We start from the raw sequence: 18945 nt of genomic DNA, 5'->3' as shown, positions 1-18945 counted from the left end.
TTTTCATGAGTCACTTAAGTTCAAAAGTAAGCTTACATGTATGATTTCATATGATAAGAAATTTTCTATATTAATTTTCATGAGTTACTTACGTTCTAAAGTAAGCTTACATTATGAATTTAAGAAGACGAAAGAATAAGACACGTTTTATGAGAAGTATTATGAATTCAGAATTAAAACAAGGATTTTGGGCTCTAATATACTTGATGTGAATTTGATGCGAGATTTGATTTTATTATGTATGATGAGCATGCTCGAGATTTGATGCCATTATGATATGAAGCTATGATCATATGCTAGGCACGTGGGTGTCTTATGTTAGGGCGGACGCGCTCTATATGTTATGAAAAGGTTGGCGACCTAAGGCCATTATGAATAAGTTATGAAAACCTATCTGCTTCTCTTTCTCCTAAGTGTATGAGAGCCCTTGGAAAATATTTTTAAGGCACTTAAATGAATAAGATTATATTATTCCAGTAAACCTTAGTTTGGAAATAAATGATTACGTTCTCAAATTAATTTTCAAGGCATGATATTTCGATACATGGTTTTAAAATAAATAGTATGTGTATTGGTATAATAAATATCCAAGTAATGAATTTATGATTTGGAAGAATTAAATTATTTATGTTATTAATTATAAGTTTATTTGATATTTCTTTTGCTATGAATGTAAATGTATGTTCTTTTGATGAAAATTTATATTTTAAGTGTGTTGCCAGTGCAACATCGGTAAGTTTGTCATTTATGAGCACCACTGAGTTTTATACTCAGCGCGTTGATTTTTATCACGCGCAGGTTGAAGTCCGTGATTGCTACTTGAAGATCAGAAGAGTAGCTTCAGACTAGAAGCGACTATTTTAGTAGTGGTAGAATTAGTTTGATGTACTTAAGAATCATGGCATGTATAATTATTACATTTTCGGATATTATGTTATTTGAATTATAACTTAAGCATGTAATGATAAATTAGTTTGGAGTATATATTTGGAGATAAGCATGAGATTTTATTTAATGTTTGGATATAAAATATGTTTAAGATAGTTGGTATGATTAAGAACATAAGGACTTGATATATATATATATATATATAATGAATGCATTTAATTGATGATCATTAAAATGCTATTGAGGGTTTCTATAGTTATGAAGGTATAGAAGTGTTGTTGTGTTGCTATGGTGATTACTGGAGTTTGTTGGGGGTTTAGAGTTTAAAATTGGGAGTGCTTTGTATTCACATGTCTGGCGAGCTCGGCTTTTAAAGGGAAACTCTTGCAGTTTTGCTGTAGGATTTTTCCTAAATTGTTTTCATAAGTTATATATATATATTTCAAAAACAAATTGAAAAAAATTACTCGCTAAACTTGTCAATACTTAATCATTTCTAATTCATAATATGATTTTATGATTTATATGTTATGTTAGGACGGTGTCTCCGGCACCGAATGTGGCATCCGCCGTCGGGTCTCTTGGGTCTGGGCGGCGGGTGTTACAGTCTTAATGATATGATTCACATCATTGGGTGCATACAGCCCTAAAGGATAGGTTCTATAGGCTATGCACAAATAGAGCATTGGCTTATTAAGGGACCCTTGAACCTTGAGTAAGGATATACCTAACCACATGTGAAACAAAGAGTTTCGCGTGGGTCCAACAGTACGCATACTCATGGGCCACCCCCAAAAGGATTAGGGATGGTTTGTGGTAACAGGGAGGATGCTTTGGTTGTCCGTCGACATAATCAAGGAGACCTGCCGATCAGCGCTACTTGCTATCCAGACTCAAAAGTTTGAACAGAGAGAGAAAAAATTCATTTGAAATTCGTTTTTTATGCAATGGAGAAAAAGATTCTCAATTCGTGTAAATAAATAAACAAATTTAAGTGATTTAAAGTAAATTTCAATTAGGTCCAAATTCTCCTTATTAAGCATTCTTAAAGAAAGAATACTTAATCTTTGTTGGGGTACCCTGCAAAACAAAGCATAGTAAAATAATACCCTAAAGAAGGGCAGGTTAGTTTACACAACAATTGTAGTCCACTTTATGTAAAACGATTACATGAATTCCCCAGTGGAGTCGCCAAACTGTGAGCCCCTCCCCCAAAAATAGGCATGTAATGAATATGACTAAGGGCAGAAATGCACGTGAATGTGTGAGTCGCCACCTTGTTTAATTATTTTAGGGTAAACTAGGAAAAAACCCTAAGTTGACTCTAATTTTAATTAACCTAATTACTAGATTAATTATCCCAATGTTTAAGGCATAGTCTACGAACCTGAGGTGGATCCCGAGACTATGTCATGCTGATGAACTAACCAATGAATGAATGCTTTGCAGGGTAAATGATGTAATTGGACCAATGAAATGTTTAAGTGATTTCGACTTGCTGCTCGGGGTTAAATCCCAAACGTGCCTACGTACTTCCGTTTGAATGGAAGATCAAAGTCGACGTAGTTCGATAGGCTTTTCTAAAGGGCTTTGAATGGGTATGCTTAATGCATGAGTGTGTATGCTTCGTGCATTTTGTTTAGGCATTTTGCCAAAGAATTGATTGATTTGATTAGGCGTTTGTTGCCAAAAGTGTTGATTTAAGGCTTTTAGCCAAAAAGATTGATTTAGGCAATTTGTTTCCAAAAGTTGATGTGATTTAGGCGATTTGTCGCCAAAATTAATTGATTGGGCAATTTATTGCCAAAAATTGATATTTGGGCTTTTTGTCGCCAAAATGGTTGATTTAGGCAATTGGTTTGCCAAAATTTGATATTTGGGCTTTTTGTCGCCAAAATGGTTGATTGATTCAAGGCATTTTTTGCCAAAGCTTCGCTTTAAGCGATTTGTCGCTAAAAATGGTTAATCTTACTTATAGGCAATTTGTTTGCCAAAAGTGATCAATTGAATTGCAATATAGGCAATTTATTGCCAAAAAACGTGGTCAATTAAGGCTATTTAGCCACAATTATTGATTAATTGGACTTAAGCCGGACTATTCGAAATAAAGGCGATTATACCATAGTCATTAATTGACCAGATACTTTAGCCAATATTGTCGGATTTAGGCTTTAACACCACGATTATTAATTAACCGGGCATTTAAGCTTAATCATATTTAATTGAGGCAGTTTATTTGCCAAATTGATGACGTGAATGCATTTATGCAGCAGTTTAATTCAGAATTGGAGTAGAAGAGAATATGCACATAATGCTGAAATTAAATAAGCAGGGTTTTGTTATTACCTGAGTTAATCGGCGGCCGCTTCTTAGCTTCAGCTTGAAAACTCCAGATTAAGCTTCTCGTTTGGGGAATATTAATTAAAATTTATTCAATTAAGTGACCAAGTATCACAACAGCAGAATAATAAAAGCCTACACTAAATGCAGAAAAGCAGTAAAAGAACCGCAAGGAGCGTAGGGGAGAAGAGAGCGTCCGTCAACATAGACTGAGTACCTAAAAATGGCGAACCGGGGCTGTATTTATAGGGAAAACCCGGGCTGAGGGCGGCCGATGTTCGACGGGCGCCGCCGCTGTGGTCGGCGGGCTTGCTAGTCTTTCGTTCCAAAGGCCTTTTCGGGAGTTTCGTACCTCCAAAAAATATTCCGGGACCAGTTCCGCGATCCTCGTAATTTTCCTGATGTTTCAAGTACCATATTGGCATACTTTCGGTGAACTTTCTGAACGTCCTCCGGTCCGGCCGGACTGTTTGCGGCCCAGGAAAACAGGCTTTTTGAGCCTCAAAATTTGAGTATTCACAGAGAGAAAGATGGTTGATGTTTTGACAAGAGGGAAGGGTGCGACGTCATGTGATCGGTGGAACCACTATCTAAAATCCAAGAATTGGTGAAAACAGAATTGACATGAGATATGAATGCTGAAAACAAACCTGCTGCGTTTGCAAAAATATCACTATTACCAGAAGAGGAATTCTGATTCATGGTAGATAATGCTTTGGCCAATTGTTGAAGATATTCAGGCGAAAAACTCATGAGGGAATTATCATCATTCATGCTCGAATTTTTTGCCATATTTGCCGCAGATTGTGGCTTGCTTCGTGAACCCCGATTCTGTTGCGGTGGTCCGCCTTTGTTGTTTTTCAGCCTACAACGATCCTCCGTGTGTCCGCCTTTGTCACAGAATTTGCAGTAATATTTCAAAGTTCTGCATTCTTCAATTGTGTGACCAAAACGATGGCAATGATCACACATTTTGTTATTTTTTATCCCGGATGCTTGCTCTGGATATTCGCAGCAATGGTGAAGCTCTTAGCGAGTTCTGATTACAATTGTCTCTGTGTCTCCTCTTGAATTAGCAGGGAATACGCCTATTGTACATTGGGTAACGGTGTCATCATAAGGATATTTGACCTTACCCCTTTATATGGTTCATTCAGACCATAAGAAACTGCATCAACCTGTCCTCCTGAAGTTGTTCCTGATGTGCCTTGGCATGATTACAAGTGTAGGGATCTCAAAAATTTTCGAGTTCATCCCATAAGGCTTTGAGTTTGGTATAATATGAGGCCACGAACATAGAGCCTTGTGAGATTGTTGCAATAGATTTCTGAATTTGGAATATTGCCGGTGCATTCTTTTGGGAAAATTGATCTTTGAAGTTTGTCCAAACTTGCTATGCTGTTTTGGCATGAATGACACCTTCTGTCAGGTCTGCTTCAACAGAATGAGTAAGCCAAGAAAGTATTAGGCTGTTGCATTGATTCCACAATGCGAGTTCTGTTGGTTTTTCTTCTTGGGACAGGGCTTCTGGCGACCCATCGATGAACCCCAACTTGTTCTTCATAGTAAGAGCGTGAATCATAGCCTTATTCCATGATTGATAATTTTCTCCATTTAATTTAACTGGTACGAGCATGTGTCCAGGTTGATCTGAATGATGAACGTAATATGGATGCGAAGGATCCATATTACCAGCTTTTGATAATTCCATGTTACGGGCTTTTGATGATTCGTCGCCCATTGTAGACTATGGAAAAGGAAAGAAAACGGAAGCTTCAAGAGCACCAGGAAAGTTGCTTTGATACCATCTAAAATAAAGGAAAAAGATAATGGTTTACTGTGTTGTGTTTTTTATTAGAAAAGTGCATAATTTATACAAGTACAAGTATCAATCTCATCCTATAATTAAGCTATCTCATCCTATAATTAAGCTATGTCAATCTCGTATTTATAGAAAGGATATACAATGACAAATGGTAAAGATAATTACAATTAACTGATTAATATTTTCCTTAATAGTTTCATATCAGAATTAATTATAAATTATATGACCCATACTATAAATTCTTTTTTTTAATATGTATTAAGATCGATTATAGATTTTTTATGAAAGTAATTATCTTAAAATGTTATTTATTGTGTTTAAAATAATTTCAAATACCATAATATTTATACTAAAATCATGTTTTAATCATCCATTTTCACTTGCAATCACTAGAAATATCTCATATTAATTTATGTTCTGCAAAAAAAAAAAAAAAAAAAAAAAAACTGATCTTAAAAAGTTCATTGCAGTTTAGGGAGGAAAAAATATTTTCTAAAAGTTTAAAAAAAGAAAATTAAGAAAAGAAATAAATATTAACCTTGTGGCTGCCTAACAAGTTAGCACGTATAGATGACATGCAAAGAGATTCTCTATCTGTACAAATTTTTAAATTATATATTATAGTAAAAGCCTTAAGTTCAATAAGTTTCCAAATTGATTGGTCTTCTCACTTACGTGAGAGACAGAATGTTTCGAGTTCGAGTCCCTTCGACTATAGTTGTTTTCACCCATTTGGCTAGTCAAAAGGAGGGTTATCCCCTTTTGTATCGCCCGCAGTGTTATTTCGGCCATAAAAACCTCCAGTGAATTAAAAAAAAAAAATCCAAATCTTATGAAATTTAAAAAGAAGCTTAGAGAACTGAAAACATTACTTTACTCTGCATAATGAAAAGAAAAAAAAAAGTGTCAAATAACGTTAAAAAGTTAAAAAAAATACTCTATGACATGTAAAAGATTTAACAAATGGCATGGAATTAATATATTGATTAAATTGGATAAAACTTACTAAATACTTAATAAACTATGATATGTTAAAATTGGGCTCTTAATCACATAATATTTAATTATAATTATAATTATTATGAAAATAAATGACTAATAATTTTTCCATATATTCTGACTGGCACTATTATCATATTTTATTATGTTTGTTATTTGTTTTTGATAAATTATTATGTCAAGAATATGTTAGGAAATAAAGATAAATGAATTCCATTTAAAAATTTATGTAAAAATAGTTTTATAAAACCTAATTGAAATCCTTATTTTAAATTATAACATACTAAACATGAGAAATTCATTTGTAAATAAATTCTAAGTTATAAATGAATTTTATATCTATAATTCATTTGTTCAAAATATAGCGTTGAAGTGCAAAATTTTTGTGGTTCCAATAATCAATGTTTTTTTTTTTTTTTTTTTTTTTTTTTTTGTCTCAAAGCGCAAATCAAAATAATTTGAACAAACATACAAACAAATTATACCAATAAATACCACAAAAAAAATATATATACATTAATTGTTATTGAAATCATAAAAATTGTAATCAATTACCTGAAGCCAATGAATTGTTTGCAGAATTGAATTGCAATAGGTGGAACAAACGACAAAACAAAGCAAACAGAAAGACGAGTGACGACATGAAAGAACCATCTCGTTTGTTTTCTTTTTTAATAGTTTCTTCGTTAAGTATATAGAATATATTTAAGGGCTTTTTATTTTTAATTTAAAATATTATAATTGGGCTGTTATTTTATTTACTTTATGGGCTATAAAATGTGGGTTTTAGGAACTCATCTATTTTGAGGGGCCAAATTATAAGAATAGAATAATATTTAGTAAAATTAAATTAGAAATTTAAAAAAAAAATGCCATGGGCCAGGGCCCCTCCCACCATATGCTTGGGCCCGTCCCGGCTAATGAACCATGTGCAATCTGAATAACGTTGGTCCTTTATTTATATCTGCTAATTTACATGTTGGTCCTTTATTTATAGGTTAATTCTCTTCTAATTGAATAATGTTGTTGTCTATCAGATGTCCCTCCACAAATTTCAAGCACATTTATGTCGAAGGTGGGTTCTCTATGAGCTCTCCCTTTAGTGCCTTTATTTATTGAACACCCAACACTCATTCGAATTGGTCTCTCTAAGGGCCAAGGCAAATGTCGGGCTGATTATTGCTGGTGTTGAGCTTCGGATGAGTCAATGTAGCGAGAAAGTTCCTGAGTTGGTTTCAGCAAAGTGAGCGAACCTTCTAATATGAAAGTTTGATAGTTACAAGTCGAAGTCCGAGCTAGATGAGTACTAAATAGGGGATCCTCGATGAGTGCTTGTTTGATTGCCAAAAGTGTATCGATCTTTATGACCGTCACTTAATGGGCTTTGGAAGGAGTTGGGCCCATTTCGAGCCCGCTTGGCTTCGTAGTCTGGTTTGGCCTCGCTGATGAGGTAACGGTTTGGTTAAGATGATTTATATTCCATAACTGTCATATCAAGGCAGGGTAACTTTTTCAAATTTCCAACAAGAGGTTAGGAGGCTCTTCAACAATCTCTACTCTTCAATATTCAGCGATGGTTCATGAGACATTCCTTCATTATACAAAGGTTGTCTTCCTCCGGTTTTGGGATTTTTACGCTCACTGACTCTTTCTACATTCTTGCTTTGTCTCAGCATTCGCTTCCCTAGTTCTTTTAGGTAATCTTTCCATTCCTCTGTGTTTTCTTTTTGTTTTACCTTTTCTTTCTCCTTCCACCATGAGCTCTAGTCGCCAGTCTAAAGGGAAGGCCCCTATGCATGAATTATCTGAATCCTCCAATCCTAGGTATCATCGGACTGAATCGAATGGGGAGGCTTGCATTTTGAGGGTGAGGCAGTCAAAATTAGACACCCGGTTTGGTTCAGCAAATGGTATAAGGACCTCCAGCTCCTACCTTAGGAGGTGAGGCGACTTCATGTCGCCAAGAAACTTGACCTAGGGTTGTACCTCCTCGCCCTTATCTGTGAGATGAGCCTACCACTGATCACTCGCCCGCAGGCTAGACTTAAGCCTTCTTGCCCTAGGCAGGAGAATATGAGGATCAGGGGCTAAGCAGCATCCTGACCGAGTGTGACCTGGATAACATACGCCAACGCTTCTACATTCCTCCAGAATATAAGATAAGGGTTCCACCGGTGGTTATGACGGCGAATGCTGGCCTAAATCAACATCCTTTGCTCATTTATAAGGAAGACTGCTGAGCAGACATAAGGTTCTCCCTTTAGGGGATCATATCATCTTTATGTACTGAGTGAGGGTGGCAATCAACCAAATAGCCCCAAACAACATCTGCATGATACTCTGCTTTTCCATTATGGCTCAACAAGAGGGGTTCGAGCTTAATGTGCATCACCTGTGCTGGCTCATGGTCAATTTTATCCTAGGATTTTGATGATTATGTAAATCAAATAAATTTAGTATTTATGTTGTGCTAAAGATTTTTATGCAGAAATTATTATTGAAAATTATTGAAGAAATGAAGTTCTTACAACCCAAGACTTTTATTTGAAGACCATGAAGATTAATGAAGATTAATGAAGATTAATGAAGATATTTTCTATTGGTTAGTATAACAATAAGTCTTAGGAAATTATTGTAGGATAGAGAGTAAAGGAAATTATTGTAGGATAGAGAGTAAATAATATTATAAGAACAAATCTATTTTATCTCTCTCAAAATTATTTTTAAATGCTTTTGAATAAATTTATTAAGAGGATATACCCAAAATCTTTACTCTTCATGTTTTCCCATCTAAAATATTTTTGGAGTAAATATCGTTGGTGGCTATTAAATGAAATTCTGCAAAATGTAGTTTTTGATCTAAAAAGCAGTTTCTGATTTAACACAACTGTCTATTTCTGATACAGATGGCTATTTCTGTTGTAAAAGTTACACTGTTTTCTAAACTAAACTTTTCACCTTCAAACCTTGCGTGTGTGAATATTAAAGTGGTCTGACAGCCTTTTTAATTACAACCCATGCATTGTCTCTTTAGTTTAAAAATGTCAGAAACTTCATTGCTAATTAAAGCAATAATCTTAACGTTAATTTCTAAGAGATTATTATCTTTTCATATAGAAACCCTTTCCTCTTATAAAAAGAATGGGTTTTGGAAAGAGTATGAGTCCATTGTTCAAAATTTAAATCTCTCAAAGCTCTCTCTCCAATCCCCTTATTTCTTTTCGTCTTTTTGCTTGAAGAAAATTTTTAAGAGAAAAGAAAATTTAATAATAACATTTTCTGAAGAACAATTCTGATATTTAAATCTGTTTTCTAAAACTATGTTCTGCTCTTCCTGTGCTTATATTTGCATTTCTCTCTGTCTATATAGATTCTGTAATCTGTTGTAGACAGGCTTTTTAATTGAAAAACTTTTGTGTAATAGCTTAGGTGAAAAGCTATAGTGGAATAGGTTATCAAGCGACCTTCTCCTTGTGTGAGATTCTAATGTCTTAATGTGAGTTTTTGTTCTCTGCAAAAACAGAAAGGGTTGAGGTTGACTAGAACCTTTGGAAAATCTAGTGGAATAAATGTTAAATCTAGGTGTTGATCTGTTTCGTTGTATTGTTGGTTTGTCTCTTCCCCTTGAAAAAAGATAAAATAATGGAGGATCTCAAGATGACTCCTGGGGAGTGGATGTAGGCGAGTTAGTGCCGAACCACTATAAATCTTTGTGTTTGTCTTCTTTTATTTTCTGAAGTTCTGCTTGATTATATTCTATTTACACAACTGTTAATTTGTTCAGAAATGCAAAGTTGTTAATGAGTTTCTGATTCTAAACGTGAATAAGCTTTATCTCTGTGGAACATCAGAACTCTGAATTTCTCTATTGTGTATATACCAAGATCCAATCTGCATTTTGACATTCAGTATAAATCACAATTTATGTAATAATCAGTTTTTCTAATTGTGCTTAAAGCTTTGTGGACCAGTTCCAAAATGCAATAACTGTTTTCACATAATCTTTTTAAAATAGCATTAAGCTTTGTGAAGCTGTTCTAACCGCAATAGTTGTTCTTCACAAAGTCTTTCTAAGCATGCTTAAGCTTTGTAAAGTAGTTCTAAATGCAATAACTATTCTTCACAGAGTTATTCTAAAATTGCTTAAGCTTTATGAAGCTATTCTAATCGCAATAGTTGTTCTTCACAGAGTGTTTTGAAACTTGCTTAAGCTTTATAAAGTAGTTCTAAATGCAATAACTATTCTTCACAGAGTTATTCTAAAATTGCTTAAGCTTTGTGAAGCAATTCTAAATGCAATAGCTATTCTTCACAGAGACTTTCTACATTTTCAACAAGCTTTATGAGGTGGTTCTAAACTTGACGACCTTCTCTCACAAATGCTTTCTATTCTGCTGCAACAGAATTCTGATTTTTGTTTTTGAAAGTTAAATATTTAGAAACCCAATTCACCCTCCCTCTTGGGTTGTGCCATACATAAACGGGACCCACAACCTGAACGCCATGTTCAGCTTTTTCTAGAGGGAGGCTAAGGATCATCCTCATTTGTTTACTCGAAAAGATTATAATATTTTCTTCTGAAGAGATTCTTCTTGAAAGGGAGGTGAAGGGAGAAATATTTCCTTATTGACCATCCTAAGGGGTTTGGTGTGCCTTATAGTTGGAGCCAAGGGGCTCCTCGAATTAGGTGCCCTATGAATTTTATCTGCCGTTAAAGAGAGGTAGGTGAAAATCTTAAAAAGGCATGCCGAAAATCCTCCTCCCCTACAGCCTTTGCTTGATGAAAATATCCCTGTGGGGCCTAAATCTCGAGCCCTTAGGAAACGAGCGAAGGGGAGTACCGATGGTAAGTATAGCTTCAGTTGTGATTTTTTGAGTATATTTCTCTGGGTCCCGTTTTACACGGCACAACCCAAGAGGGGGAGTGAATTGAGTTTTCTAAAAATTTAACTTTTAAAATTCAAGTCATAATTCTAAAGCAGCGGAATTAGAAAGACTTTGTGAAATACAGTTATCTCGATTAGAACTTCTTCAAAAAGCTTATGAATGATTAGAAAGCTGATTATAGCTAAGATTCTGATTTCTTCTTAATGTATTAGGATAAATTAGAACTTGGAGAAATCACAGTACAGAAAAATCCAAAATTCTAATAAACCACAAAGATAAAGCTTTTACACTTTCAGAATTAGAAACTTATCAACAACTTTGCATTTTAAAAACATAAACAGATGTGTAATTAGAATATGATCGAGCAAGACTTTAGAAATTAAAAGAAGAAAACATAGGAATTTATAGTGGTTCGACACTAACTCGCCTACATTCACTCCCCAAAAATCATCTTAAGATCCTCCACTATACTATCTCTTTTAAAGGGTAAGAGACAAACTAACGTTACGAATAGATCAAAAACCTAGATCTAACTTTTAATTCCCAATAGATTCCAAAGGTTCTAATCAACCTCTATCCTTTGTTTTATAGAGAATAGAAAACTCAAAATCAAGACATTAGAATCTCACTAAGGAGAAGGTTGCTTTTGATAACCTTTGTAGCATAGTTTTTCAACCTAAGCTATACACAAATGTTTTTCATTAAAAATCTCTAGCCTACAATAGATTACACAAATCTATTTAGACAGAAAGAAATGGAACTATAAGCACAGGAAGAACGAAAAACATATTTGAAAATAGAAAGTAAGATCAGAACTATTCTTCAAAAGAGTTATAAAATTTCTTTTCTCTTAATAATATTTCTGAAAGAACAAAGAAGAAAAGAAACAAAGGGGTTTAAAAGAGAGCTTTGAATGATTTGAATCTCTAAACAATGGTCTCTTGCTATTGCCCAAAATGTTTTAGAGAGAGGGAACATGTTTTCATACACAAAGGGAATATATTCCCATTATTAAATAAACGTTGGGTTTTTCAACACAAAGTAATGAATAACTTTGACATGTTAATTTAAAGAGACAGTGCATGGGGTATATTTAAAAAGTTGTCAGGGCACTTATTGCACGCACAAACATAACTTGGAGATAGAAAGATAAATTTAGAAACTTGTGTTGCTTTATAACAGAAAATGTCAACTCTGTCAGAAACAGAATTGTTTTTGCAGAAAATTCATTTAATACCACCAAAGTGTTTTTCCAAAAAATCTTTTTTAGTTTGATAAACATGAAGGGCAATGATTACGGTTTTTTTCTCTCTAAGATATTTAATTTAAAATATTTGAAAAATGATTTTGAAAGAGATAAAAAAAATATTTTGTGCTTATAACAATATTATCTTTCTATATCCTACAATTTTCCTGGACTCAATAAAATACCAACCACTAAAATTCTTCATTTGTCTTCATGATCTTCAAAAATAAACCTTGAGTTGTAGGAGCTTGCATTCTTTAATAATTTCATCAATAAAATTCTGCATAAAATCACTTTAGCACATACAAAAAATTAAATTTATTTAGTTTGTTTAATCATCAAAATCTTAGTATTAATGTACTGACTTGTTTATTTAACTTTGCTTTTCTTTGCAGAGATGCCTCCTACACTGTCCAAGGAACTCCGAGCTTAGTTGCTAGTGGACAAGGACCAGAGAGTTGCTACTCGATTTGAGCCGAGCATAATGAGGGCCTTAGCTTCTCGAAAATATAACATGCCCTGCTGTGAGGAGGTTGTGTTTCTTTCACCAATATATACCCTCGCCTCTAATCCTCCGGCTGCTTTGACCTTAAGTCCCCCACCTGTTGCTCCTCTAGTTAGTTGTGCCACCTTCTGGCAAGATAGCTGATCCTCAGAAGCAAAGCAAGCGCCAACGGGGAGCCGAGGGTGAAGCTAGTTCTCCCCAATCTCCTAAGGGGTAAGAGTTATAGTACTCCCTCCTCAAGAAGTATGGGAAGGATGCCTCTATTAGTAGTTGTCCCATTGCTAAGGCCATTGCTACTCAGTGTTCCTTCCCAACAGATATGGGACGATTGAAGGTGATGGAGGAGGAGACCTTCCTTAATCAATGTGATCTCCTGATAATAAGCCATTGTTTTTGGATGTTAATCATTTATCACTGCTTTCCTCATCTAAAGGATTGTTCTTAGTCTTATGTAGTTGGTGAGTGCCCATAACGACACGTGTTGCCGCATCAAGGAGTTGCAGGAGATGGGAGCGAACCTAAAGGTGGACTTGAAGGCCGAGTAGGCCAAGGTGGTGAAGCTGGCGGAGACTGTGCAGAACCAGGCTTTAGACCATAACAGGTTGGTGGGCGAGCTTGTTTCATATGATCTCCAAGGATAGGGATGATCACATAAAGACTGTCTTTAGCCTTAATGCCCAGGTGGAGTAGCTCACTAAGCAGAAGGAGGAGCAAGCTGGTGTGATCTGCCAACTTTGTTCTGAACTGGACCACCGCAGGATAATGCAATCATCGTTGAAGGGCAGTGGATCCTCCTGCAGCAAAATAAGTTTAGATTTTTTATTTTTTTTCCCTTTGTAATTTTGAACGTTGTTATGTACAAAATAAAGACTTCTCCACTTTTTCTCCATGTTTGCTTATTTATTTAACTCTTTGTTCCTCTTTCACTTGGGTTTAATTTTATATACGTTGTACAATAGGTTTACTGTATTTACTCTGTTACTTCATCTATGATACGTGTTTATAGATTCTAGGATTTTAATCATTGAAACTGAGTGAATTTTTGTGAGGGTGATTCGAGCTTTATCTTTCATGCTCGACTGAGCTGTTTTATCTTAAGACATGGGAACCTCTCTAGGTTCTCATTTTAGTGATAGGCATTTTGCCCTTGGAGTGGCTTAGACTCCTTTTTGTTTTTATTGATTGTATTATTTCATGAGGGGTGCTTGGGCCTTTTCATTCACACCAAGCATGTTGTATTAGTGATGAGTGCTCGAACTCTTTTTGTTTTCACCAAACGTGCCATTTTTCGTGAGTTCTCAGACTCGAGGAGTTTCATCAAATATGCTTTTTCATCGTAAAAGCTCAAGCAAAAATTTAGCATTGCAGGACCCGTATAGTCTACTCCAAGCCACTAGGCTCTCCCATTTACACTCGATTCCTATAAGTCCTACAATGCTAAATGAAAAAAAATTTAGCTTTTATCTAAGTTATTTATTTTTACAATGATCATTAAATAAAATGAGAGATATTTATATAAAGTAATGCCTTAGGTTTTTTGCATTCCATGTGCGAGGGAGCTCGGCACTACTCACTAGCTTGATTTTGAAGGTGATTGGTCCCCACTTTTGTGTGATTTTGAATGAGCCTTCCCAGTTGGGACCTAACTTGCCTACTCCTGACGAGCCTATTTTGATTTCTCTTTTCTTCCTGTTGATGCGTGTTTTTTATGCCCCGCCTGATCCGATGAGGACACGAGGATGAATGGGTTAATGCTATCTAGAAGCCTTTTAATCCAAGGATTAAAAAAAAAAAAAAAAAAAAGAGGAGCTGCGAGCTACAGTAGCCGCGTGCTACAGTACCTGTTTGCTACAGTCCTAACCTAGCTCTATAAATTCATCTCTTTCTCACAATTTTCACACTTCTTCACTTCTTTCACACAACTTCACAATCTAAAAAAAAAACCTAAAAAAAATACCCTGCAGCCACATTCTCCTCCAGAAACTCTTGTGAGTTAATTTGGAGGAAAATTGCCATTAGATATCAATTTTAGGTGAATCAAACTGTAAAAAGAAAAAAAAAATTAAAAGATAAAAAGAACACATCAATCCTTGGAAACAAAGCTTCTGGACATTTGATCCATTTACAATCCTCAATCTGAGGATCAGGTAATTTCCTTAACATTTTTGTATTTTTTTTTACAATAATTTTGTGTTTTTATATATTTTTGTATTTTAGTAATTTAAGCTTCTTTAAATTGTATTCTATTCATATTTGGCCATTTTATATGTCCTTAAATCATGTTTAAACAAGAAATGATGTAAAAAAATTACTTAAAAATGAATTCTGGGCAAAAATCTCGCAGCTGTTCATCGATGAACAGTAACTGTTCATCAATTTTCCCAGAAATGATCGATGAACAGTAACTGTTTGTTCAATGAACAGTAGCTGTTCATTAATTTTCCCAGAAACGATCGATGAATAGTAACTATTTGTTCATCGATGAACAGTAAATGTTCTTAATTTTCCAGAAATCGACACTATTTACACACTGTTCATCACTATTCAGCACTGTTCATAACTGTTCATCCAATTTTTCCAGAAATAATAGAAAAAATATAATAATAAAAATAATAAATTTTACACATAAATAAAGTTTAATTTCTTCAATAAATCTGAGAATGGCCAATTATGAACAGATCACAGTTTAATTAAGCTTAAAATACTAAAATATGATTTTGTATATTTATTTGTGTAGATTTTATAATTTTTGATTGAATGCAAAAATGAAATTAAACTAAAAATAAAAACTTAAAATGTGATTTAGACATTAAATAATAATTATGTGTGGCTTTATTTCTATTGGTTTATGGATTTAATTTTTGGTTCGATTTATATATTTTTTTTTGATCCGGTTTGTTGCCCGCCTTGAACCATAAGGCAAGAGCGGGTCTTTTATTTATTTGATTTATTCTTCGGTTTGTTGCCCGCCTTTAACCATAAGGCAAGAGCGGGTCTTTTTATTTATTTGGTTTAATTGCTTTAATTTGAATAATTGTTGTGTGATAATTAGATTTCTTTAGGACGATTAAATAATTTTTCAAATAGGAACTCGGTCCGATTTATTTGGGTTGGGTTTAAATAAATAAATAATTTGACTTTTCTAACTAAAATAAATTAGAAATCATAGGTTAATAGAGACCGGTTTTCTGGGCGTCGGCTTCCAACGGGCCGGCGTACCCAATTCCCTTACCCATAATCGCATTGGTGCGTCTGACCAGTCTTTTAAAATAATTTGGCTTCAAAACAAAATTGGGTTTAAAATGGAGTCATTTTTATAAAAACGGTCCCATTGCTTAAATAATGGGTGGCGACTCAAAATTGTTTATAAGACCGATTTATCGGCACCGCATCCAAATAAAAACATTTCATCAAAAATCACAAAAAGGATGTTTTCGGGTCCTTCGGGGGGATTTTGGGCGAAAACAGATTGGCGACTTCACTGGGGATACAACCACTAGTCCCCGATTATTTTTAATAATTAGTTGGTTGTGATTAGGAATTAACTCTAAAAACCTATGTTTTCTAAAATTGGAAATAAAATTGGTTAGAAAGCCGATGGAAAATTATTAATCGTCCGTATGTGTTTAATTGCTTTCCTTTTTCTTTTTAGGATTTGTTGCATTCATACCGCATTTCTCTCTTCTCACTACTTTCTACCCATATCACCCTTCGGTACTGGTGTTAACTTTGACAGTGGATCCAGCCTAAACCTCGCGTTTTAGGTACATCCATCCGAGAATTAACATTACTACCAATCGCAAGCCTAGTACCTCTAAAGGTGCGTCAAAAGGAGTAGGCTCATAAAAAAGCCCGAATCCTGTTTGCGGAACCCAGACTTTGTTAAGCCCAATAAGACTAAAGCCAATGCATATAGTTGAAGCCTTAGTTACTTCCCCTAAGGTACACCCAATTCTGTGTGTTGTTATTATGCCGCATTCATTTCCGAGAGCTTATATCGTCAATCTCAAAACCCCCTGTTGGTTGTCGAGATTAGACCAAATTCTAGGAAACAGATGTCGGAATTTATACCAACGGAATTCGTGTGTGGGAGAAATAAGGTTGGAAGGCATGCATTTTCCAACTCCCGTTCCCTATGTGTTATAAACTGTACATATGTTGTGACATTCATGCATCACAGAACATTTTTTTTTTTAGCCATTCATTAATAAGAGCTAATTTTCAGTATGGATGTTTGATCTTGATTTTGAGAGTGGACCTCTAAATTCGTTTTGAATAACATAATGCAATCGTTTATAGTGAATTGATACCCAAAAGAAAAATGAGTCATAAGGGGGTTGAAATTCCTTTGAATTTTCACATTTCTAGCATTATCTGAAAGTACGCGTGAGATTACAAAATTGTAATTAATCAAAATAAGATCCTGTTTGGGACCATTTGTTCCAAGGCAAAAAGTAAGGACAAAAAAAAATAATAAAAAAAATAAATAAATATCCCGCTTGGAAATTCTTTCATTCCAAAGCAAAAATTAGGGACACGAGAGAAAATAGCTGACCGTAAAATCCAAAAGGAACGGTCGATGACAGATAATGCCGGGAATGTTTAAATACAAAATAAATTATTGCTATATTATTCATGTCGAATTTTAGGTCCATTCGTAAAAAAAAAAAAAAAAAAAAAAAAAAAAAAAAAAAAAAAAAAAAAAAAAAAAGAAAACGAGATCTTATTTCCATACTGATTAGATCTGCATTTCTCATCTTATGTGCAAGTGCAAAGACAGAGGAAATGCAAAACACCAATCACATCATCTTCTCAAGCAGAAGAAGAAGACGAGTCACTGGATGGAAGCAATTTTTGAGTAAAATGCATGCCTTACAGCAATCACAGGAGAATTTGCAGGCACATTTTTTGACATGGGACAACAACTGCACATGATCCATGCAAAGCAAGCACGTATGGAATGGAAGTGGAGGAAATATTTCCAAAAAAATAAATAAATAAATAAAAAAGTAAAAAAAAAAATCGAATTCACTCTGTCACCTTCAGGTTCGGGAGGCCTAGGGATTTTCTGTCTTTGTTTTTCATTTTTTAATTTCTTGTGTGTTTTATGCATTTTATCCTCCCACAATGAGGACATTGTGTCTTTCAAGTGTAGGGGAGACCCATATTTTCATTTCACTTATAAAAAAAATGAAAAATGTGTGACAAAAAAATGAAATAAGATTTTCAAGCTTTGCTTAAAAGGGGGTCAATTTCTTTACCTTAGTTCAATGTTTTAGTCCCTACATGTTAATTTGTTTATATTTTGCTTGTTGGAATAGAAGTCTTGAATAATATACCATGATTAAGAGATTTGAATGCTTATATGAACTTAGGTATTTGTGAATACTCAAATTTTGAGGCTCAAAAAGCCTATTTTCCAGGACTGCAAACAGTCCGGCCGGACTGGAAGCCATTCGAAAAGTTCACCGAAAGTATGCAATATGGTACTTGAAACGTCCGGAAAATTGCGAGGATCGCAGAACTGGTCCCGGAATATTTTTTGGAGGTACGGAACTCCAGAAAAAGCCTCCGGAATGAAAAACTAGGAACTCCGCCGGCCAGGGCGGCTGCGCCCGCCGTCCAGGGTGGCGGCGGCCGCCGGAGACTGCGGCGGCGACGGCCGGCCAGGGCGGTAACGCCCGCCGGCCGCAGCGGCAGCGACTACCCTCCCCGGCGGCAGCGCCCGCCGTCCACGGCGGTGGCGCCCGCCCTCCAGCCCGTTTTTTCCTATAAAATCAGCCCCAATGCGACCTTTTTACTCACTCAGTGCCCGTTTTTTCCTATAAAATCAGCCCCGATGCGACCTTTTTACTCACTCAGTTTGTGTTGACAGATGCTCTCTTCTCTCCTACGCTCCTTGAGGTTCTTTTACTGCTTTTCTGCATTTAGTGTAAGCTTTTATTACTCTGCTGTTGTGATACTTGGTCACTTAAATCGAATTAATTTTAATTAATATTCCCCAAACGAGGAGCTTAATACGGAGTTTTCAAGCTGAAGCTAAAAAGCGACCGCCGATTAACTCAGGTAATAACGAAACCCTGCCTATTTAATTTCAGCATTTCATGCATATTCTCTTCTACTCCTAATTCTACAACCGCATTCACGCCATCATCATCATTTTGGCAAACAAATTGCATTAATGGAATAAGTTTAGGCTAAGATGCCCGGTTAATCAATAATCGTGGTATTCATGCCAAACTCCGAACATACTGG

The 18945-nt window shown here is 35.1% G+C and overlaps 1 protein-coding gene across 1 annotated transcript; it reads right to left on the bottom strand.

Annotated features, from left to right (window-relative positions):
- Nucleotides 1–4621: 4621 nt before the first annotated feature.
- On the bottom strand, nt 4622–4969 carry LOC149494194 (uncharacterized). The gene has a single exon (XM_089725420.1). It carries the CDS (start codon nt 4967–4969, stop codon nt 4622–4624), a length of 348 nt encoding a protein of 115 aa, XP_089581546.1.
- Nucleotides 4970–18945: the final 13976 nt, after the last annotated feature.

This window comes from Jatropha curcas, chromosome 8, assembly GCF_041381405.1.
Source record: "Jatropha curcas cultivar XTBG-Jc1 chromosome 8, XTBG_Jcur_1.0, whole genome shotgun sequence".
NCBI classification, from domain to species: Eukaryota; Viridiplantae; Streptophyta; class Magnoliopsida; order Malpighiales; family Euphorbiaceae; genus Jatropha; species Jatropha curcas.
The sequence above is the reverse complement of the archived record's forward strand: the minus strand, read 5'-3'. Positions and strand labels throughout refer to the sequence as shown.

What these genes read in the sequence shown, in the direction of transcription:
- LOC149494194 (XM_089725420.1), bottom strand. Translation starts at nt 4,969, where the DNA reads ATGGGCGACGAATCATCAAAAGCCCGTAACATGGAATTATCAAAAGCT.